The following is a 25,374-nucleotide window of genomic DNA, read 5'->3' on the forward strand; positions in this document are numbered from 1 at the left end:
ATTGTGCACTATTTAATTTATTTAATATCTTTGCAGTCTGTCAGTGTGGCTCATTTTGAACCTGGAAAATCCCTGTCAAACCAGGACTGGTGAAGAGTGTGTGTGTGTGATAAACGATGGCCAGAAGGCCTCATATAAGAGTTTAATCTCGGTTTCCTCATGAGTTACACCTCTTCAGGTCTGATATAATCAGGTCTTAATAAGGAGAATGTGTTCTGCTGGTGTTTCTCCAGGAACAGGGTTGAGAAGCACACATATAATATCAAGACATTCAGTAATTATTATCAGACGTGCTGAAGGTGGTTTGGGAAGTTAATTGAAGGCGATGGTTTCTGCTCCTCTGGCAGTGTGTTCTCTCTCTCTCTGTCTCTCTCTCTCTCTCTCTCTCTCTCTCTCTCTCTCTCTGTGTCTGTGAATGAAGTTCTCTCTCCTCCTCATCCTCCTGCAGAACAACATCACCCTTGATCAAGGCACCTGCAGTGATAAACACTAGTTATTCTGACCCAGTGTTGAACGTCTTCGGGGATCCTGGTGGTCTTTCTTGGGGAAGATCTGCTGTCTTCGGTTCAATAAAGAGCAGCAGATCAGCACTAATAGAGCTTCAGACCAGCTGTTCTGATAGTTAGTGCATTACAATAGCTACCATGTTATTTATATATATAAAAAAGTACATTACTTTCTTACACCTAAGCTGGACTTGATCATTTACTGCATTTTTAAAAACTAAACCAAAAATCATCTATTGTTTGGCAACTGTAAAAATGAAGTGCTTCACTCCCGACTGCTCAACAGACACAGGAGAGCTGTCCGTGAACAAATGGGAAAACACATAACACGAATTACTTATTTTTAAAAAAGTAATTTAAAAGTAATGCATTACTTTAGTTACTTGAAAAAAGGTGTCTGACTACACGACTCTAGAGCCGTGTTGAGGAAGTGGACCAGATCTTCTCCAGGAAGCTAGAAACCCCTTCATACCAACGGCAGAGTGAATGAGAACACAACACAGCTTCAGCAAGAAAAGCTGGACTTCACTTTATTATTCATCAGTCCTGGATTAACCTCCTGCGTGTGATCATCTCAACCCTCCCAGTTCTGTTGATCCTGACATTAACATGCGTCTGCTTGAGCTGTAAACCTCCTTAGCTGATTAAGTGATTAGATATGTGCTTCTGTAAGTAGATGTTTAACCTCATACATTTGTCATTGACTGAGAGTAAGAAGCTTCATCTCCATGGAGTCCTTCTGAAAGAGTTTTCACTTTTGATGAAAATACCATTTCAATTAAGAGCATAAATGCATTTGAACAATAGTTAGCTGTTCTTACCACATTTACAAATGAAGTCTATCGTAATGCATTCAGTTTTATATTTAATATTAGCAGTAGTGTTGGAAATGGCAAATACAAATCACATAGATGAATATGATCCTTCCAAGTTTTGTACAATTATTCCCATTAATTCCCAAAGGCATAGGAGATGTTAAACTCAGTTACAGGAGTTCATACCTCAAATTGAATTCAGCTAATAATTCCATAAATTTCAAAAGTGACATGTCACCAAAAGAAGCTTGTTAGGTTCAAAATGATAAAACTATACAAATAGTGTTAAAAATGAAGACATTTGAGAACTTGTGGTGGATCTGTTTGTGTAGATTGAGATCTGTTCAGATGTTTTAGTTCTTCAGGCCACAGTCATTACACCCTTAAAATCTCTGCTTCTGCTCTTCCACTGATTCAGTTCTGATGAACAGACTTCTGCTTCTTCATACACAAACTAAACTGAGTCTGTTTTATTACTCTTTGCTCTGAAGATGTCAAGTCATATTTACAAAAATGTGATCTAAATATCTTATCTTTTACATCTATTGAAAATTTGCTCTGAATAAATATAAACAGAGGTTATTCATTTTATACGTATTAATATGAAGTTATACAAGTATAAAATTATGACATTAGTTACTGCTCTCCCTCTTCACAAATGGACAAAACTGAAAAAGAAAGAAACTGTCCATTAAATACCCACAAAGAGCAGTTTTCATTCTTTCAGTTGATCTGGATTATAAAATCATGTTTCAAATATCAGTGTGTGAGCGAGACGTTCTGATCGCTCCAGCGATGGAGGAGTGTGTTTGGTCCGGTTCGGTCTCTAGGCGTAGAAGGTGTCCACTTTCACAGCGTGACAGAAGATGGTCATGGAGAACACCAGCCCCAGGATCTGCAAACACACGTCATGCTGAGCATCACTGAGCTCTGGTGTATGTTCTGACTGTGATGTGTTCAGTACCTGTGTGAGAGCCGTACACAGAGCGAAGATCCACAGAGCCACCAGATTCTCCTGCAGCCAGCCCTTCACTCGCTCGTAACACGGCTGTGGACACAAACACAGAGCTTCTGTCTGTCCTGCCCAAACCAACACAGGAGAGGAAAGAGAGTTAGATGAGAGAGAGGACTTACAGCCGTCCACCAGGTGCCAGGATTCTCCAGACCGCAGTCATCACTGAACTCCAGACAGCAGGAGTCCGGCACACGCGTCGCGTTATACACGTCAAACCAGTCCGTGTGATTGGTCACTCCACAGCAGCGAAACTGTGACACACACACACACACACACACACCATCGTCACCTGTCCTTCCTTCATATATTACAGTGCTACACCTCTGCTCTCTGTTCTTGGGAAATACTGCAGACAGATGCAGGAACCGTACGTCTGTCTGGACGATGCTCCAGGCGTTGGTCAGGCCGATGTTTCCTTCAGTCCCGAAGAGCTGCAGGCCTTTCTTCAGGTCACTTTGAGCATACAGATCAATCTAGAACACAGCGTGAAGAAAAACTCATTTATTCATTATAATAATATTAATCCTTGATTCTCATATTCTGAAGCACAGATGCAGTGATTGTTAAATCCTCAGTAATACTCTTGATTTGTTTCTGAGGCTTGACATAACATCACATTCTGTCGCAGCGATGCTGATACAGAAATTACGAACCTAAATGTCACCAATTCTTTTATATGGATGTATCTTGCATTTTCGGTTAGTTTTTCAGTTTCCTCACACCCTTATGGTTGAGCTGGTTGAGTTTCACCGCTGTGGTACAAAACTTAATTGTCTTGATCAGAATTTTTTTCAACAAATTATTTCTTTAAAATAAGACAAACTATTTGCATGTGGGCAAGACGAATAAACATCATAGTATATATTCTCTAAAATACATTATAATATATATATATTATTCTTGAAAACACGATTTTGTTTCACTTAAGGAATGCTCCAGTGTAAACTGTGCATTAAATGGTTTTAATGCATACCTGGCAGCCAATCAGAATGAAGTATTTAGACAGACCATGGTATAATTGTTTCATCACATCATTTAATCTGAGTCTGAATCTGATTTAGGACCCGTTTTTCATTCCTGCGTTATGTTTTACAATCCTGCTCTACATTATTCATCTTCTGGAAACACACATCTAATTACAGTGGAACATAAATGTGCCTGAAATTACTATTAATACAAGCCATGGAGCTATGTGTCAGTAAATCAGTGTAATTACTCATTAATCATGCTTTGCATTTTAACGTAACCTAATACACAAATGGTGTTTACACTTAACGTTTGTTGTTTTCAACACTGAAAATGTGTGGGGATGAAACCAAACCTGTTCTCAGGTGTGTGAAACCCTAACCCTAACATGTTACATACGTGATCTAAAGAGGCAGGAGAAATGATCCACACAGACAGGAACAGCACAAGCGTTATCACATCTGACTCTTAATGATAGTTCTTCTGCTGTTTAAGAGCAACTAACTATCCTGCAGTTCTTCCTTCATATTAACACACATTTAGAAACAGTTCACATCTGTCACTGACATGTAAAGGACACAAATAAACACGGACACATATAAGACTCATTCATTAAACAAACGCAGACAATTTTTGTGTAGATAAATTGTACTTAATTCAGTGAAACAGTTTACAGATGAATGGACGTATGCATGATTTTGACAGAAATGCGTTGCTTGTGCTAGTGTTTCATGCATGAGGTCCACTGAGTGTTAAACATGCTTGAGCTCGTGAAACAGAGATGTGCTTGTCTAGAGTCATTCCTGCTGGCCGAGAGTAATGCATGTGAGAGAACAGCAGGGGGAGATGAAGAACACACACCTGTAATTATCACCTGATCTACTGCTTCGGGTGTGTGTCTCATACTTCCGTATATTTAATGCCACATTAAAATCAGATTTTGAAAATAGAATCGTAATGTTATGAGAATTAAGTTATGTAATTAAGGCATATTTTGAGAAATTGAACTTTCTTCAGTATTTTCTTAAATTCCTGGTTCTTCCCAAAATGTGTGCATCGTAAATCTTATATCTGATAGTTAAGCTTGTCAATGTTAATTCAATCATTTATAAACAGGGCACACACACACACACACAGACACACAGACACACACACACACACGGACCGCGGCTGACATGAATCAGGAACGCTGTGGGATCTTCTTCCTCCCTTCAGCTTTGACTTCAGTAAATCTCAGAAATGCAATACAGACTGATTGAACTCATGGCTAACCAACAGATTACATGGCCACTTTTAATAACTTTTATCAATAAAATACATTTTCAAATGTAATGTTTATTTGGTTATTATTTGAAATTCTTAAATACACTTTTGGGAGCAGTAAAACATCTAATATATGGGCCTGACTCTTTCATAATCTTTAAAAGAAAGCAATAAACCACAAGATGAGAAGCATTTGAGTGATTTTAACTCGAGAAACACGTGTGCTCTGGCACAATGTGATGAGCTGTAGCAAAAACACCCAAAACAATTATAATAGTTCTATAAAAGCTACTTTATTCAAAAAAATTTTTTACAGCAATTAATACACAATGGTACAGATATATATTTTTATGAGACTTTTACGACCTGAGAGTGTGTGAAGAGGATCTTCCTCCTGCTGTAGACTAAAGACTTTTCTCTAATTTATTCATAGAAAAACCTTTCTTTGAATGAACACACATATACTTCAGGTCATTGTGCATGTTGTTACTGTACTTGTATATTGTCTTTTTGTCTTGTATCCTGTTTTGTGCATGCTAGTGATAGAACTAACCATGTTTAGGATCTATGAATTCATCTTCTGATGATCTAAACGAGAGTGTATATTATGTATTGATACCTATGCAACATATAAGTGTTCTAGGAATCCTTACTAGTTTGTATATCAACTTCTGATGCAGTCACATTACCAGGCTTTCACACAAAGGGTTGTAAAACTCCCCAGTATTTCCAAACTCCCGCTTGGTCTTTCTCACTGGAAAAGTGTAACGAATGCACACCGGAAATGTGAGATCCAAATGCAGTGTTTTAATGCGTAACCCAAAAATCGATATCCAAAGACAGGCAAGAGGTCATAACCATGAATCAGTCCAAAACAAGGAACAAGAACCAAGAAAAACACAGGGAACACGAGAAAGCCGGGTGACAGAAAACAAGGACTCCATGAAAACAGATAGAAACAGACCAGTTCAAATGATGAAAGTGGAGACAGCTGAGTGTAATTAACAGGTGTGCAATTAACAGTGATGAAGGGACAAGGCTTTGTGGGAAATGTAGAGCCTGCAGTGGGGTGACTATGGGGAAGTGAGACCACTAGTGGACACCCAGGGAAACACAGACCAGACACTGTGACAACAAGCCCTTCCTAAGATGCGTGAACCATCTCAGACTTTTAAAAGGTCCACACACTGTTCCGCCCTTTCTCTTGATCTCTCTTGAGCTCTTTTCGATCTGCTTTGCTTTCTTCTGCTAAGATTATGTGAGCTAGATCTTTCTTGGACCTTTAAGTCTGCACAAGACCTTGTGCCTTGACTTTCCATTCACCAGAGATTTCAGGACCTCAGCTCTCTTTTAGTCCTATTCACCTTCCACTGGGAAGAATCTCCCAATCACTTTTGGACACCTTTGGAATTCATCACTCTTGAAGACTGGAAGAACGTGATTGCGACTCCTAAACCACCAAACCATCAAGACTTTGCACCAGACGCTCATTCCAGGCCAAGGAAATGCAAGTATCGTACATTTAACTAAACGAAGCAGAGGTTTAGTAAAAGCTGTAGACCCCGTTAGAAGCAGCACTGATGGTTTTACTCAGGTGGTTAACTGACTCTGTTCATAGCTTCATTCTCATTTGTCCTTTCCCTTGTATGAGTGGCAGTATGTTTGTTTGTTAGATTAGTTTGCGTTAGTGTTGAGTTAATAAAGATCTTGTGCACAAATGACTTGAGATACTGATTCTGCCTTACAAATCAATGTCCCTTTATGATTATGATCTCATGCATTAATACTGTATGAAAGTATTTTCTGTGGCCATGGAAATATCCTTTCTTAGAGCTGATATGAAATTGCGCTAAGAACAGATTAGTTATTGGCCATTTAATTCTGCTACATTTACTACTGGCAGATCATATAAATAATTCTAATTAATCATAATTAATTGTAATTATTTATATACATTTCCCTTTTGAGCTTAATTTACTACATTACACACGAGTAATAAATGACAGTCTTTCCTACAGAGGAATTACACTTCCGTCATCAGTCGACCAAACAGACCATCATCAATGAATTATTCAGCAGCGCAAACAGAGAGGAGACAGAAGAACAGGGAAAAGGCAGTGAGTAAGACAGCAGTCTATACTGTTGGAGCTGCCAGTGAAAGCCATCTTCAGAGGATTGTTTCTTTCACCAGACAGGATTTGAGTGCATGCATGCTCTGGAAACATAAATGTGTGTTAAATAAGCATCATGGCAGGGTTTTCATGCCTCCATCCAGGTCTCATGACAGACTGCGGCACCATTACAGACATCTGTCTATATCATCCATACCAGCTCCTCCATTATTCCCTGTGATCCGTCACTTCATAGCCTTCCGCATAGATGTAATACAGTAATGCATCATAAATAATTAATATCAGTAAAGAAGAAGTACCAGAGAGATGATAAAGAGGTCGAGGAGGTCGTTTCTAATCATCCGTGTAGAACAGATTTAGAGGAGGACGCAAGAAGAAAACTATCCACAGAAAAACAGTTTTATATTGCCAGTGTGTTAGTGTAATCTCTCCCTTTAGATCGAGCGGATCCTCATCACCAGCAGCGTGTTTCATGTTCTGCTGATGTGTGTGTCCCGCTCACTTAAAAGATGACACTGAATAAAGGCCATTTACTCAGACTAACCCTAACCCTAACGACAAATGCTTTGCAATCTTATTCAAGTCATCGTCCTTACAATGTCCAGTGCAGCGTTAGTAACTCTCACACACACACAGACACACACACACACACACAGACACACACAGACACACACACACACACACACACACAGACACACACAGACACACACAGACACACACACACACACTCACACACACACACACACACACACACACACACACACACACACACACACACACTCACTGAAAAACAAGAGACCGAAAATTACTGAAATAAATGAACTGTTCCACAACATTCTAATTTATTGAGATGCACCTGATGAATAACAGTAGATGAAAAGAGTAGTGTGTGCATTCATAGTGCTCATAAAAGAGTGGGTGAAAATACCTGATGGTCTAGTGTTAACGAGATTCTGAAGAGCACGTCTGATCCCATGAGACCACGGGAGAGAAGCAGATCTAGTGTTTCATTCATATTACTATTTCATACTTTATATAACATACTTTTTTACTGGTTCTTATTCAAATGTAGTATCTACTATTTCAGACTAATGAGATGACGAGCTGGATCTGAGGGGGTTTAATTAGGGAGCGAGTATAATGTGTGTCTCAGGAAACGGTGTAAAGTACAGAGAATACATGTTATTGTAGTAAAGCCATTAATGAAGCATTTAGGCCAAATATTCGCTCATTATCTTAGCCCACATTAGTCTGTTGTGGATGTTTTCAGTAGAAGATCGAGTATCTGTAAAGAATAAAGCAGAGGAAGATGAAGTACAATTCTCAAGTCTGTTACAGAGGAAGTGCTTACCTCACCATGTGTGTGTGTGTGTGTGTGTGTGTGTGTGTGTGCGCGCGCGTGTGTGTGTGTGTGTGTGTGTGTGCGTGTGTGTGTGTGTGCGTGCGTGTGTGTGTGTGTGTGGTTTTTACCCATAAACCACATATACCAACATGCTAGTGTTGTCATGCTCTAGAAGCTCAAGTTCTTTATAAAATGATTTATATGTTTTTGGATATTTCTGAAATGCAGATATCTGGCTGTTGTTCTTTAGTCATAGCTTTGTCTTTGCCTTGAAATTGTGTTTTATATTTGACCAATATTTTGTCAGGTCATCTTCATTAATTTTGCTCCACACTCAATTTTAGATGATAAATAAATATTTGAGAAAATGCAAAACTAAACAAAATATTAAATATTTAAATTTCATTTAAACATGTGAAAACTGTCATTGCTGTTAAAACCAGTTCTCCTGAAATACATTTTTATTTTAATATAACATCATGATTTCTTTGCAATTCAGTTATTCATTGTGTGGCGAGTGGGGCGGGGCCGAGAGGCGTGGGAACGAGGAGTGAGGCCAGGTGTAGTGATTGGAGATGAGCTGCACCTGCGCCCCACCGCCAGTATCGAGTCCCACGTAGGAGATGGAAGGATATAAAACTGGAGCGACGACCGTGAAGGACGAGAGAGGACCAGGCCTGGGACATTATTTTATGTTTTGGTTTTTATTTGCGCGCACCAGTCGTCCGCGAGGGGCTGGTGCGCCGTTTTGTATTTATTTTGTGATTATTAAAATGTATTTTGATTGAGCGCCGGTTCCCGCCTCCTTCTTCCCGATGTTTAAGAAGTTCATATCGTTACAGTGGTGCCGAAACCCGGGAGAAGGAGGGACGTGCTGCTGAAGATCCCTCGCCGCTGTGGTGAATCCGCGGTGCCCTCGAGCAGGCGAGGTATGTGCCGCCAGGGACGCTCGAGGCGGTGGGCTGGAGCGAGTTGCCGGGGACGGGCGAGCTCGCTGCCGACCGCCCACGATAGGGAGGGGCGGCTGCCGTCCGTGAGGGAGCGGAGGAGTCGGCGCCGTTCGCCAGGGGGCCGGAGCCTGCCGCCTCCGTGACGGAATCCGGAGGGGCAGGGAACGGGGGACTCCTGCCGCTGCCCAAAATCGGAGGAGCCGTCGCCGTCCACCGGGCGGCGGAGGAGTGTCGTGCCGTCCGCCGAAGGCCTTCCAGTGCCACCGCCGGTCACCGCAGAGGAGATCACCCAGCTGGTGGAGGGCCGAGCAGCAGTGCGTCTGGGAACTGGAATTTTTTTTTTTTTTTTTCTCTCTCCCCTCTCTCGTCCTTGTCGCTCCTCCTTCCATCTCCTTTTCTCTCGCCTCGTCTGTCCTACCCCAGGTTCCTGCAGGTCCCCGTGAGCGGTCCCCCCCGGAGGGAAGGGGGGGGGGAGTAGAGCGCAGTCTCGAGGGTACCCCCCGGCCTGCGAGGGGCGATGGGGGTATGTGGCGAGTGGGGCGAGGCCGAGAGGCGTGGGAACGAGGAGTGAGGCCAGGTGTAGTGATTGAAGATGAGCTGCACCTGCGCCCCACCGCCACACATTGCCTGTGTTTAATTATGCAAAGAAAGTGTACTTACAAAACATCATCTCCCTCCACATACTGACCAATATGTAACTTAATAAATGTAATTGTAATAAGTAACTGTTATAAAAGCACAATGTTAATTAATATAGAGTTTTTTAAATCATATTGTGTCAGTAGCACGTAATTATTTAATTATCTTCATGATGCCACTATTTTAGTCTAATGTTGACAGTGAGTCGATGAAGACTGCAGGAAGGTGAATCTGTGCGTGTTCTTTGGTGAGCGTCGAGGAAGAGCGTCTGTCTCTGTACAACGCTCCGGTGCAAATATGCTGCTATCACTGGAAATGTCTTTGGAAAATGCCCATCACACTGTGCTGCCATATGTGTTTTGAGGAGAACGGCCAAGAAAACGATGACCGTTTGGGTGTGAGAGACTCACAGAGAGAGAAAGAGCTACTGTGAAGACTTGATTATTTAAGTTATTACTTTTACAAAGCATTAGATGACACTAACCCAATAAATACCTCACTTAAACTGCTCTTAATGCTATTCCTATGTGAACTTGCCAAGAAAGGTAATGGCCCAAGTATTTTACATGAAGATTTACATGGATCTACATCTTCATGTAGTCTCAAACTTTATGATGTAGAAATTATTTAATGTGAGAAGTAATCTGGATTGATACGAGACGGAAACTAGCTGGAAATTAGGACATCACAGAGACAATGCCGAATAAACAGTTCACTGTCATAGTTAAATATGTGAGTGCTGAATGCCACCATTAACCAATCACAACTGAAATAATACAAAATAATGAATGAGACAGATGCACTCTGCACGTACCTGATCCTGATACGAGAAGAACAGAACCATGAACAGGATCTCCAACAATAATATCAGGAGCAGCAGAATGAAGAACTGTAGAAACAAAAGCAGAAGAGACTCCGAGTCAGAGAGATATTATTATTATTATTATTATTATTATTATTATTATTATTATTATTATTATTATCATTATTATTATTATTATTATTATTATTATTATTATTATTATTATTATTATTATTCTGAGGCCTTCACTCAAGAGCTTCTGATGTGTCTGAAATCACTTGCTGTTCTCTATAGTCCCGACACATACAATAAAGGAGTGGATGAGAGCAAGACACATAAACAGGAGAAGCACATGACTGACAGAGACCATGACTGAGGCATGACACATGAACACTAACCCAAACCAGCCGTGACATCTACTGGACATAGTGCACTGTATTTGCTGTCAGTTTGTAGGATTGACCAAATTCTTAGTAATTGTTTCCATTGCTTTTTCATTCAGTGGATTATTCCCTACAATGGGGTGTGTGATGTTATTGATTTAAAAAAAAGTATACGTCAAAATTTGCTGGCATTTTGTCATTGGGAGTAGTTAGACAGTATTTTGCTGATTGTGGTTTTGTGTTGGGCTGGTAACTGCAAGGTGCATTTTAGCTTCATAAAGGCATTTTCTAACCTGATTCACCGTTTCAAGTCAAATACTTTCATTTTATCAATAAATGTAAGTAGGATTATAAAAGACTGTAGGGCTGTTATCAATCAGTGAAATCAGTATGACAAATCTTTGCACTGCAGAAGTGAACAGAAGCTGCATCTGAAGGGCTTTTCAGTGAATTTACACAGATTCATAATCTTAATATCAAACCTGCATTTACACTGCAAATGCATATATAATGATATTTAATGTTTTAAAAATAAATGTAAAATAAAGTGTAAAATTAATATTTTATATTAAAAATTTAAAAGTGGATTATACATTAAAAATTGAAAATAAACTGCCAGTAGGTGGCAGCAAGTGACAGTCTTAATGAGCCACTGCTTCATTCAACCGATTCGTTCAAAGAACCGATTCCGAAACGAAGCATGTGACTGTCTTTATGAATGAGTCATTTAATTATTCACTCAACTGATTCAAAACCGTTCAAAAATGATATTCATTCAGAAAGAGAAGACCGCACAACTCTGCTGTTCTGGGTTTATTTGGAACTATCTTCACCGCAAAACAGAGAGGAAATTTGTCTAAAAGTGTAACACACTAAATATGAATTTCTTCTTTATCGAACTGTTGTATAAAATTAATGCCATATTTGCAATACTGATGAAGTGTACTGATAAAGCACTTAAGGTGTGTTTTTGTAAAGTGAGTGAAACTCACAATATTATCATACACATACATATCACACAACTAGTGGACAATTATGTCCTCAAATATGCTTTATTGGCCATAACACATTGTGAAGAAAACTGCTGAGCTTGATTTGTTGCTCCTTTTATTCTTGCAGTCTTTATTTCATTCTGGTTTAACTCTTTCACTTCTTTAATATTGTCAGTCAATAGCAAGCCCAAACTAGATAGTAAAGCTTGTGGGCAAACTTTAAGTTGGCTTGAAAAAGCCTAGCCAGAAAGTTTGAAGTAGTTTAAAAGTTTGAGGGTTTTCAGTTTTTGAAGTCGTTTTAAAGTTTGAAGGCAATACAATCTATCAGAAAAATAGACAGATAGATAGATAAATAGGTAAGAGAGTAAGCTAGACTGATGCTAGCATGATTAGCAAGTTACTAGCATGTCACTGGTGTGTTTCCAGCAGTAATTCCTTTACTGTTAGCCAGTGTTCCTGTGGCTCAGTGGTAGAGCATTGTATTAGTGGTGCAAAAGGTTGTGGGTTCAATTCTCAAGGAGCACATATACTGGTAAATTACAACCAGAATGCACTTTAAGTCACTTTGGCTAAAAGCATCTGCTAAATGTAAATGCAGCTAAACACTGATCGTTCTTTGGCAATCAATCACAAGTGTTTGTTGGTTGTCAGCTGACCACAGGATGGTCCACTCTGCTGTCTAAAGATCATTCTCCATTATTATTCGTCACATGCAGATGTTCTCCTGCTCACAGCTGCATCTGGTTTGCACAGAAGATGTATCATACTGTTTGTGTTATGTATTACTGTACAACTAAAATAACATTGACTTGGCAAATATTATCTATAAATTATAAATCTATAAATTTAATTAAAAAGAGACAAACATTTTTGCTTGAACATTTCAAAATGCATTTTCTGGTATGTCTCATATGTGTGTAATACAGGAAGCAGTGTTTGTTGTAACTGCGTCATCGTAACGCTGCTGTAATCACTCCGCTCTGTCCACACACCGTTAAAGACACACAGGAGAGCACAGGCCGCCATTAAAATCAGTCCCTGACATAAATAGTAGCTTAAGGAGTAAACATGATCATCCCCCATGTGGACATGAGAATATTTTATCATAAATCATCTTCAGGCTGCGATAGTCTCGGAGGTGATTCCAGCTCAGCAGCATTATATATTCATAGACTTCGCTAACATTCGGCTGAGGACGAAGGAAGAGGAAGGACAGAGGTTCCTCCTTTAGCTTGTTTTATCCAATTCACTGGTGAAAAGAAAGTTGGGGATTTTTTTCTTTTAAGTGATCTTAAAGACATACATCAACTTTTATGCATATTTTCTTTCTAAAAATATCAAAATCCACCATTTATTATTATATTCACCATAAGAATGAATAGATAACTTTAGAAAAATAAGGCAGTCTGCAGCTGTGTATCATTGCATGGCTCCTCATTATAAATAATAAATACGGACAGCAGTGTTTCAGCCCTCGGGCACCGAAGGAATACAGCGGACCTGACCTGAGCCCTGCAGTTGGCTCAAGGACTAATGTTAACTAATGTTAATGATTGTGGCATATGCAGGTAGACTTTCTTTAGGAACATTAAAAATTCAGGGAATCCAAAGAGGAAAATCTACACAGTAAATCACAGGGTTATCGGCTGTGTTCAGTATCGTATACTGTAGCGTTTTTACTACTTCTGCACTATAAGGTGTGCAATTCACTTTCCGTTCCCTTTCCACACTGAGGAATGACCTGCATGTGAACTCAGCTGAGAGCTCTGTATTTCTTTTGAGAAGATAACTGAATGGCATTGACTGAATTCTACATACAATGTGAAATGAATCACGGATCAGAGAAGCTTTGGAGCTGCGGTCGATCGAGAACGTTCATCACATCACATGATCAGATCAATGCACAGTAGATATAGATGTAAGCAGACTGAGTTTATCCTTGAGAAAGGCTGCTTTGCCCGTCAGGCTTTTTAGTGTGCTTCAACTCAAATAAAACAATCCAGCCCAGCTCCTCTGAGGTTATGACCGGCCGATATCTGCATCTGTCACGGGACGCTTGCACACAGAATGTAGGTCTCACTGTCCTCCAGAACCATCCACCATCTCTGATTGCGGTTTAAAAGATACACAAGTCAGTACTAGAGTCAGAGAATAACCATAAAGATTTGAATATCACCACGCAAAACGATTTTAATGCCTTCTCTCTATAGAACACATTAAAAAACATTAACATTAACATGAAAATACTCAGTGTTAAATAAAGGAGATATCTGAAATGTACAGGGCTGCAGAGGGTCCAGGAACATTTTGAACCATCATTCAATAAGTATTATTATTGTAGATAAGGTCTTTAACATGTACTGACAGACCGCAAAATAAATAAATAAATAAATAAATAATAAAATGAATAATGCATGCAGAATGTGAGGCTGAAGAATCTCTGCTAACATCTCTTCACTCATTCTTCTGATGTGTTCAGGTTCTCCTGGGAAGTTCATTTGTGAGTTGATCATGCATCAGGTGTGTTTGAATCACTTTGGTCAGAGCAGGATGGTCAAGTTCCTTTTCTTTTTTGATGATGAATTACGAATGCACATCAGGTGTGTTCTTGCTTTGTTTTTATTCATTTTAATTTAATTTATATTTGTTTTTGAGTGAATGTTCTGCTGAATCGCTCATAAAGAGACCCGTGGAGTCACACAAACACTGCTGGAGTATCAGCACTCTCTTAATTATGTCATGACTTCTGCTGATTAGTTTGTTTTTATGTTATTTACACTTTCATCTCTAGTATTGTGCCAGTGTAAAAATGATGACATGCATACAGTACGATCACATTTGAATGATCTTAATACTATAGGTTATAATGCTATAAACTATGATATCATGTCACTAGTAGAAATTGTTAACTGTCATTATTGATTTATAATCCTTGTGAACCCGAGAATAAAGATGATGGCAATTACCTTTTGTAAACCATTTTTCTCTCCTGTCAGCTCACAACAGAAACACAGTGTTGAATTCTCAGAGACAGACAGAGGTGTTCATGTTAGCCTGTTCTTCGTAGAGTGGAAATGATGCTAATAAACTTCCTGTATTTTACCCGCGGGTGCTAATTTGAATTTCTGCTAGTGTCTCTATTACGGCAGCCATCAAACTCTACTCGATGTCAGTTTTGCCACTCAAGTGCCACATCTTATTACTGGAACAATGAGCAGAAAGTCAAATTGTGATTCTAATGAATAACATCAAACAAACACGTCACTTCAAGATGAAACACTGTTTCTTAAGCCTCTGATTCGTACAATGTTTTGTTTCAGAAGGGCATCCAGTGAGGTTTTTATTATTGACTCAACAGTCATTTTTTTGTTTGCTTGTTCCTTCTTAAGCATGCTAGTGTTTTTGATTTACTTACGCTCAGGAGTAAGGGCCGGTTCTCTTTGACCGCGCCCACACAGCCCAGGCAGCCAATCACCATGATGATGCTTCCCACAGCGATGAGCAGATTGGCGGCGGAGAGCGATGGTAGAGACGAGGAGAGCGTGGCGAAGTTTCCCTGCGTGATGGAAAGCCAAACTCCCACTCCCAGAAGCCCACAGCCGCCCAGCTGAGAGAGAGAACAACACTGATGTGACGGAAACACTCAAAACATGCTGTGCATAATAACAGGCTAGTACTGTACACACAAACATTTCTAATGCAACTGGCATACATTCGTTTTAGTGCCATTAATCAAGAACTATTTCAATATACCATTTCACATTCCTAATGATTAAATAGGGAATGTTCTGCTCCACACTGAATGAGAAATGTGCTTACATACAGTATATAAAACATTGCTGAGGCTCATTAAAATGCAGTCTGTCAGTATGGTAGATGTAGAGGCTCTCCAGGGTAAAGTGCTGTAGAGTAATGTAGAGTAACGTGTGGTCATGAGAAAGAGAAGTGGGGGATCCAAATAGAGCAATTCGTTTAGTACAATTAAAAACACAAAGTACATCCAGACACAGGGTAAAAAGCAAACCATCAAGTTAACCCCATGATTTACGCACCCTTAAACCATCTTAGGTGTATCTGACTTTCTTCTTTCAGACTGTCAGATAAAATCGGAGTTCTATTTAAAAAAGTCCTGGCTCTTCCGAGCATTTGTCATGATTCTGCCCTCGTGTCCTTGATTTTTCCTAGTCTTGAGGCAGGATCATGGCAGACCCGTGTTTTGTGTACAAGCACATGGCCTTGTCTTTGGGCCATGTGCTTGTGTTGTCTCGTTCCCTTGCCCCGCCCCCCTTGTTATCCTAGTCTTGCCGTGATTGTCCTATCTGTGCCACCTGTCGTGTCTTGATTAGTTCCCCTATTTAGATCCCCTAGTGTGCTCTGTCTTTTGTCGGTTCATTTGTGATTGTTCATCATTTGTGATTGTGTACCTCATATGTGTTCCTACTGGTCAGCCCTTGTGAGAGGTTTATCCGTGTATTCCCCTTTGAGATGTATTTGTATTACCGTGAGTGTTTGTTTGTAGTTAGTGTTTAAGCGTTTGTTTTCCATGTCAATCCTGTCCTGTTAGGTTGTTTAGTTTCTGCCCTAGCTGTTGTTTTCCCCCTCGTGGGTTTTGTTTTTCCCCTTTTTTGTAAATAAACCCTTTGTGTTGTGATTCCTGTCTGCATTTGAGTTCCTCCTTGCCAAACCCTGACAGCATTATAATGGCAGTAAATGTGGGTTGAGATTTTTAAATAAAACAAAGTGACTCCATCCATCATAGTGCTGCACATGGCTCCAGGGGTTAATAAAGGCTTTCTGAAATGAAGCGATGTGTTTGTGTAAGAAAAATATCCATATTTAATTAGTACCTTTAAATATCTTTACAGAATCAGTGAATGTGGATCAATCATTAAGTTGATGCAGTTTTGTCTGGCATCCATTTATAACCCACAAAACGACCCTGATCCACCCAACTTCGGTCTCCGGATCTGACATGAATGACTTCCGCTCATGTGCTTTCTGATTACATCGTCTTTATAAATGGGTGGCTCATCAAATCAGATTGTATTCTTGGACGTTAGTTTGACTCGCCGTGGGTTTGTGATGTGAGTTTATTTCTACTTTTTCCAAATCTGAAAAGCCACTGTTGCTTCATTTTGTGCTTGTGTTAGTCAGAACAGACATGCAATGGCACAAACGCTTACATCACTGTCCTTTCATCGGTATCTGGGAGTCAATTCACACAGCAATCTCCATTCACAGCATCAGAGAGTCCCAGGTCAAATAATGATACGGTTGGGGAACACAGTTAGTGATCGAGCCAATAGGATGTGAAATAGTGATTCATCTTCCATAAATAAAAGCACAAATAACATGTCCTGAGGGAAACTGTATTACAGTATGCTGTAATAACCTAGATGACTGAAAATCTATTTGAACCATCACTTTAATATTGTTCTGAAGACCATGTGAACAAAAGTAATCCGTTTTCATGTTATCATTTTTGGGCAATACACAAAAGAGAATGCTGTAAATATACAGCAGGGTTGTTTCTGGATTTTGACAATACTGTTTTCATTAGTAATTTTATTTAATAACAAATGTAAATTTAAGGTGCATCAAATGAGCACAAAGCAAAAGATGAGATCAGATGGTTCGGAACAAACGAATGTCATAACTTTATTAAACACTAGAGTTCAAAAGAAAAGCCTTTAAAAAGTCAAATTAACACCTTTAAATTGTTTAAATTGCTGCATGTTTCTCTCACACATCTAAAGAGTTTAGACCATTCTATAGAGATAAACCTATGGTGGACACATTTTGACTGTGGCTGGTTTGTTTGACGTCAGTGATGCTCTAAGAGTCTCAGCAGGAATCGTTCGACTCTACAGGCCTGAAGATGATGGAGAAGCTCCTGCTTTGTGATGCAGGTGGTCTGGATCTGTTCCTAGGCTTCTTCTTTCCTCTCCAGCACCCTGCTGCTCACACACCTGTTCTTCTGTTTCTCTCTTCCTCTCTCTCACTTCCTTCTAGTTTCATTCATGCAGTTTACAGAGACTCTTTCAGTTCACTTTCTACACTCTCCTGCCTTGTTAGTGGACAGTGCAGCTCATTGTGTCATCATTAGCGGTCATTAACTCGTTTATGCAGGTGTGAAGCGTGTTTGTCTTGTTGATTTGGGTCAGTGTGTTCCCTGGGGCCCGGCGTGCTGCAGATACAGGGACACAGCTGCATGAGACTCAATGCTGCCTGACTGCAATATTAATACAGAAGCATGCGATGCTGTTAGCTGAGCACAGCACAGACGCCCAGATCTGATGCTCAGTAGATGCACAGACAGTCCAGGCTCTCTGTCTCTCCACTGCACCCTCTTTGTCTAATCCAGGATGAGGCTGTTCTTCTGCATTCCTGGAGAGTGTATCTGTTGTGAGTTAGAGATACTGGAGGTTGGAAGGATCTATGCATTCACACTGATTCTAACAATGATCTGCCATTCTGTGATCTTCCTGTAGTCCATTTAAAATCCATAAATGCATGTGATTTTTATATGACATTAGAGGGTTAGTTCACATCATGTGACATCAGTGGTTCAACTGTTCAACTCAAAAATTGAAGTTGACCTACTGATGTCACATGGATAGTTTTACCAATGTCCTTACTATGTTTTTGTGTCTGCTAACATTTCAGTTGTGTTTTCAGGGTCAGAAAGCTCTTGAATTTCATCAGAAACATCTTAATTTTGTATTATTATATAATTTTGAACAACATGAGGATAAGTAATGAACTAACCCTTTTAACATGACATATTTAGTCACACACATCTAATTGGGGACACTGTTTATAAAAACAATGGTTCATGGAGGTTTTGAAAGTTTTTGTCAGGTTTAGCGCACTTTTGAGTATAAATTTGTCCCCCAAATAAGTAGGTACATTCACACGCACAGCCAATCAATGCCATGCTTGTCACATTGTTGTGCTGCCTACATTGAAGCAGATGTTCTGGAGCTCTGCAGTGTACAGCCAAGATAAAAAGCTAGAGTTGTGGCTCGATCCCATTCCACCTTTATTCATTTGCACAGGAATGGTGTCATGTACAGTATTGTTCAAAATAATAGCAGTACAATGTGACTAACCAGAATAATCAAGGTTTTTAGTATATTTTTTTATTGCTACGTGGCAAACAAGTTACCAGTAGGTTCAGTAGATTCTCAGAAAACAAATGAGACCCAGCATTCATGATATGCACGCTCTTAAGGCTGTGCAATTGGGCAATTAGTTGAATTAGTTGAAAGGGGTGTGTTCAAAAAAATAGCAGTGTGGCATTCAATCACTGAGGTTATCAATTTTGTGAAGAAACAGGTGTGAATCAGGTGGCCCCTATTTAAGGATGAAGCCAACACTTGTTGAACATGCATTTGAAAGCTGAGGAAATGGGTCGTTCAAGACATTGTTCAGAAGAACAGCGTACTTTGATTAAAAAGTTGATTAGAGAGGGGAAAACCTATAAAGAGGTGCAAAAAATGATAGGCTGTTCAGCTAAAATGATCTCCAATGCCTTAAAATGGAGAGCAAAACCAGAGAGACGTGGAAGAAAACAGAAGACAACCATCAAAATGGATAGAAGAATAACCAGAATGGCAAAGGCTCAGCCAATGATCACCTCCAGGATGATCAAAGACAGTCTGGAGTTACCTGTAAGTACTGTGACAGTTAGAAGACGTCTGTGTGAAGCTAATCTATTTTCAAGAATCCCCCGCAAAGTCCCTCTGTTAAAAAAAAGGCATGTGCAGAAGAGGTTACAATTTGCCAAAGAACACATCAACTGGCCTAAAGAGAAATGGAGGAACATTTTGTGGACTGATGAGAGTAAAATTGTTCTTTTTGGGTCCAAGGGCCACAGGCAGTTTGTGAGACGACCCCCAAACTCTGAATTCAAGCCACAGTACACAGTGAAGACAGTGAAGCATGGAGGTGCAAGCATCATGATATGGGCATGTTTCTCCTACTATGGTGTTGGGCCTATTTATCGCATACCAGGGATCATGGATCAGTTTGCATATGTTAAAATACTTGAAGAGGTCATGTTGCCCTATGCTGAAGAGGACATGCCCTTGAAATGGTTGTTTCAACAAGACAATGACCCAAAACACACTAGTAAACGGGCAAAGTCTTGGTTCCAAACCAACAAAATTAATGTTATGGAGTGGCCAGCCCAATCTCCAGACCTTAATCCAATTGAGAACTTGTGGGGTGATATCAAAAATGCTGTTTCTGAAGCAAAACCAAGAAATGTGAATGAATTGTGGAATGTTGTTAAAGAATCATGGAGTGGAATAACAGCTGAGAGGTGCCACAAGTTGGTTGACTCCATGCCACACAGATGTCAAGCAGTTTTAAAAAACTGTGGTCATACAACTAAATATTAGTTTAGTGATTCACAGGATTGCTAAATCCAAGAAAAAAAAAATTTTGTACAAAATAGTTTTGAGTTTGTACAGTCAAAGGTAGACACTGCTATTTTTTTGAACACACCCCTTTCAACTAATTGCCCAATTGCACAGCCTTAAGAGCGAGCATATCATGAATGCTGGGTCTTGTTTGTTTTCTGACAATCTACTGAACCTACTGGCAACTTGTTTGCCACGTAGCAATAAAAAATATACTAAAAACCTTGATTATTCTGGTTAGTCACATTGTACTGCTATTATTTTGAACAATACTGTATGTTGACTGGCTAGACAAACCATCGCTCTACAGTATTTTACTGAACACAGCTTGATCAGTTGAGCAGGTTTTTTTTCACTCAGGAGGCTTGTGATGAGAAGTACGTAAGGTTTCGTTGTTATCCTGGTGGTCCCTGAATGCTTCGCTCAATGGTTTCTGGAGCATTTAGGCCTTCATGATCATCCTAGATATTCCATCTACACCAGCAGTGTATGAGCTCCTCGAGTCCAAAATGATCTTGAGGAGTTCAGTACTGTCTGTTGGCATCATGAAGAATGAATGAATGTAACTACCAGAAAGAAAATGCTTAAAGGTGACACTTTTGGGTTGACTTATCTTTTTAGACACATTTACACCCATTGAAGTGAAACGCGAACTGGATATCACAAACTACTTTGTTTGGAACTCTCTCTCACAACAGACACGGAAGAGAAGACAATTCTGAATAAAGTCGTAGTTTTTGCTATTTTTGGACCAAAATGTATTTTCAATGCTTCACAATATTCTAACAGACCCTCTGATGTCACATGGACTACTTTGATGATGTTTTTCTTACCTTTCTGGACATGGACAGTAGACGAACACACAGTTTAAATGGAGGGACTGAGAGCTCTGGGACTAAATCTAAAATATCTTAAACTATGTCCCGAAGATAATCGGAGTTCTCACTGGTTTGGAACGACATGAGGGTGAGTTATTAATGACATAATTTTGATTATTGGGTGAACTGACCCTTTAATAAAATATTTGAAAACAAATTAAATTAATTACAATTCAAATTCCTTTGGTAAAAGGGAAATTGTGTAAAATGGTGTAAAAGTTGTGTGGAACATGGATTAGTAATCTGGCCCCTAGGTAAAAAGGGTAAATGCTGGTCCTTGTCACTATCAAAGTTGCCCATCCCTGATCTAGTGGCCATAAAAAGTCATAAAGATACAAAGCACATAACAGTTACAGGAATAGAACAGCATTCAATAGGCTTGTTAGAGAGTATGTTTTATTGCTGCTTTACTTTAAAATGTAGCATTTCTTTTTGCAGTCCTATTCCTCATGTGCATATTATGTACTTATTATAGTAATTACAATAACTATTGTTATGACCCCTTGGCACAAGGAGTAGCAACATGAATGGAGAGTAAATACAACATTATAAAAATTGCACAACTATGTATTTTAATCAGGAAACAGACTAACCCACTTCGTGTCACACTTTGTAATAACTAGGTACTAACCCTGAACCTACACCTAAACCTAACCCTAACCCTAACCCTAGGTACTAACCCCGAACCTACCCCTAAACCTACCCCTAACCCTAACTAGGTACTAACCCTAACCTAACCCTAGGTACTAACCCTAACATACCCCTAACCCTAACTAGGAACTAACCCTGAACCTACCCCTAACCCTAAATAGGTACTAACCCTGAAACTACCCATAAACCTAATCCTACCCCATGCAGTTACCATGTATTACCAGAACCTTCTTATATAAATACACTGTAATTAAACTATAAGTACATGTAAGTACACATACTGTAAAATAAAGTGCAATCAACACTGGGTGTTTCTCAAACGGAGGGCTGTAATGGAGTCCTGATCATCGCTAAACTCTTGAATGAGATGATCTAGTGAGTGTGCAAGGCTCCATCAGAAATGTTTCAGCCCCGTGGTCACTGCACAAAATTATAATGCTGTGTTCACACCAAACGCGAATAGAGCATCTGGCGCGAATGATTTCAATGTTAAGTCAATGCAAAGGCGCGTTTACGTGCGTCTGGAGGTCTCGCGGCGCGAATGGGGCGTTAAGCGCGGCGCGGAAGACGCGAATTCACCTCATTCGCGCGTCTAGTTCGCGCGAATGACGCGAATTGACGCGCAAATAGAGCGCTTCGCGCGTTAAGCGCGAATGGTGCTTTTTGTGCATTTAGCGTTTGACGCGAATTCGCATCTGCCACCCGAGTTGAAAAATTTGAACTTTGGCGTCAATTCGTGCCGCGTTAACCAATCAGGAGCCTGCTAGGAGTCACTCATTCAACAGTATGTTCCTGCAGCCTCCGGTTGTGCAGGAATACCCTTCTCCACTCATTCAACAAGGAGGAACGACAGATGTTGTCAGTGAGCAGTCAACCGGAGCTATATGACAAAAGTTCATATTTCTATAGAGACAGGAATAAAAATGACCTATATATATATATAAAACATATTAATAGATAAATTGAATATAGGCCAAAGATAAGAAACGTTTCATTTTACCCCAAACGAATTATATTTTATCTTGAACCACAAAAGACACATCAGAGCCAGCAGCAAATGTCAGAAGATCTAGCCGAGGTAAGGCTACTCTCGGCGGATACATGATGACGGAGCTCCCGCTGGTCGCATGGAGCTCATCTCCGAGATCGGCGAAACACATTTTTTAAATAGACGCTTTCATTATAAATAAACCGCATATTTGAGTTTAAAACAACTACATTCTCGCCTGAAATACTTTTAAAACTACATTTCATGACACAATAACAGTAATATTTTGAAAATTATCCGAATAAAAATGGCGGTTGAAAATGCTGCGTGAACTCAGCTGGCAGAAGCCCCCCCATGACGCGAATTCACATCTGTTGTGAAGTTAATTTCACGCGCGAATGAAGCGAATTACTCGCGCCAATGAAGCAAATGATCTCAAAATGGTCAAGCGGCAAACTAGGTGCGGTAGACGCGAATTTGACGCTCTATTCGCGTTTGTTGTGAACACAGCATAAGTTGAAGAATACTTCATATTGAATTTTTTTTTTTTTTTTCTAAGTAATGAAGTAAAGGTCAATGACAGCCTCCTGTGGTCTCCAGTGGTTTACATTACACACAGTTTAGCATTATATGATTCATTATATGATTTAAAAAAAAAGAAAACATAATGCCTTCATCAAAAAAGAAGAAAAAAGGCACCCAAAGTCTTATATCATGGTACTGAATGATGAAGAAAGAGAGAATCCTCTATTCTAGTAATATTCCAGTGGAACTGTATGCAGGCTTATTATTCATAATTTCAGGATATAAATCAATGCTTGAATGATCTGTAGATTATAAAACTAGTGCAGTTCAAATGCTATAATGGACATGTTTTCGTTTACTCACATGAGCGGCTGAGAAATACAGTACATGAATAAAAAATAGTTGCCATGGCAATACTGACAGGAGCCTTATTAAAGACTATGAGAAACGTAAGATGCTGTATTTTTTAGGCCATACAACAGGCATTATTACTATATTTAGATTGCAGGATGAGCCTCCACTGTCTCAGTGTTGTGATTTTGTACTTCTTTTGTGTTTTACCCCTTTTCTTTCACTCTCATCTTTCTGACACTTTAAAAACATTGTCTGCTCATAGTATGGCTATTTCATATTTTCTAAGATTTATTATTGAGCCTTTCAATTGTCAACTGTGCTAACATCATCAGAGTTCAGTTAAACATTTCTCACAGTATTTCTATTTCTCAGTTTTCATACTTTAATCCAAATAAACTTTGTCAGAGTGTTTAGATTAGTGACTGGTGCTTTGGAAGATACATATAATATACTGTACTCCACAGATAATGTTAACCCTTTCTAAATTAATGTTACATCCTTTGCTATGCTCATCGCAGTATCACTGAATACATTAATACATTGTGTCTAATTCTGGTCTAATGATACACAGTAAAATCAAGTGAACCCTAACCCAACTAGGTTGATTAAAGTGAGGTTAGCAGTGAATTTTATGAAACCCTGCTCCGGAGCTTTAGCCAAACGTGTTCAGTGTGAACGATGCTGTGTTACAATGTTACTGCTTAGCAACCAACAGCCAATCACGTGCCTCATTTCCATGTGCTTTAGTCCGTCACCGAAACACGTTACGTAAACATTAGTTTCAGTGTTTGATGGGACAAATGTCAAGGGGTGAGGTAAAACACATGAACTAAAGTGAAAAAGACAAGTTATTTATTATTTATCAATTTATTATTTAATCATTCTTAAATTTATAGTCCAAAAAGTCCATTCAGGAACTTGATAGTACAGGGCAATGTATAATATGAGGATATGCAATGCTAAAACTGTTAAGAAAACAGGTAACAAGCTGTGTCTATCCAATCTTTGACACCGGAAATAAGAATGTTAACCCAGTGTTTAAGTAGTGTACAGTGTTAAACATCTGGGACTGTTTGCATAAACAGCTTGGTCTTAAAATTACAGTATTCTAGTATTCCAAATTTGACAGATTACCTCCTGTCTACTGCTTGTTAGTCAAAATGTTACATATATAGAGAGAGGAGAAACATCTCACAGCAAGAAATGTCAGATCTAGTTCAGTCCATGAGGACTCACTGTGACTTCTGATACTGAGACCTGTTCAGTTTTCGTTTTTGAATATTTTTATTTTTATTAAAATATTTAATGATCGAACCAAATGTGTTTGAAAGTGGGATGATGTTTCTTTTGTTTGTCTTTTTTTTGTCCACTTTAAGGTCACACAGCTCCAGAAAAAATCTAAATATGTCATATGATGCATATCTTTGCTTATAGATATGGTGTATTTGGTATAATTTTAAACAAAACTAGCTAGTGTTCTTAAATTAAAAACACTGGAGTATTTTTACATTGCTAATATTTGTCTAGTGACATTAAATTAGTCCTGTTTACTGTACTAATTGCTCTTTATATGACATTTACTTACACTAAGTGTGTCGATGGACTTGGTGTGAGACAGAGTTAGGGTTGGGTTAGGGTTAGGGTTTTTTTGTGTCATATCAGGACACAACTCTGTATAATGACATGGGTATGACACAGGTATTACAAGGAGAGGGTGACTTATGAGGACATAACCCATGTCCCCATT

At 39.3% G+C, this 25,374-nt stretch overlaps 1 protein-coding gene across 2 annotated transcripts in view; it reads right to left on the reverse strand.

The window, feature by feature from the left end:
• Nucleotides 1-1,010: 1,010 nt before the first annotated feature.
• The window catches only part of tspan4a (tetraspanin 4a), a 30,079-nt gene continuing 5,715 nt past the window's right edge, over nucleotides 1,011-25,374 (reverse strand). For both annotated transcript variants that reach the window (XM_052532055.1, XM_052532054.1), the window contains 6 exons: nucleotides 15,221-15,412; nucleotides 10,443-10,517; nucleotides 2,708-2,809; nucleotides 2,456-2,587; nucleotides 2,286-2,369; nucleotides 1,011-2,216 (listed from right to left, as the gene is read on the reverse strand). In XM_052532055.1, coding sequence (XP_052388015.1) covers nucleotides 2,148-2,216; nucleotides 2,286-2,369; nucleotides 2,456-2,587; nucleotides 2,708-2,809; nucleotides 10,443-10,517; nucleotides 15,221-15,412 — 654 coding nt within the window. In that variant the 3' untranslated portion in view covers nucleotides 1,011-2,147. The remainder of the gene's footprint in view (nucleotides 2,217-2,285; nucleotides 2,370-2,455; nucleotides 2,588-2,707; nucleotides 2,810-10,442; nucleotides 10,518-15,220; nucleotides 15,413-25,374) is intronic.

This window comes from Carassius gibelio, chromosome A18 (genome assembly GCF_023724105.1).
Source record: "Carassius gibelio isolate Cgi1373 ecotype wild population from Czech Republic chromosome A18, carGib1.2-hapl.c, whole genome shotgun sequence".
Classification (NCBI taxonomy): domain Eukaryota; kingdom Metazoa; phylum Chordata; class Actinopteri; order Cypriniformes; family Cyprinidae; genus Carassius; species Carassius gibelio.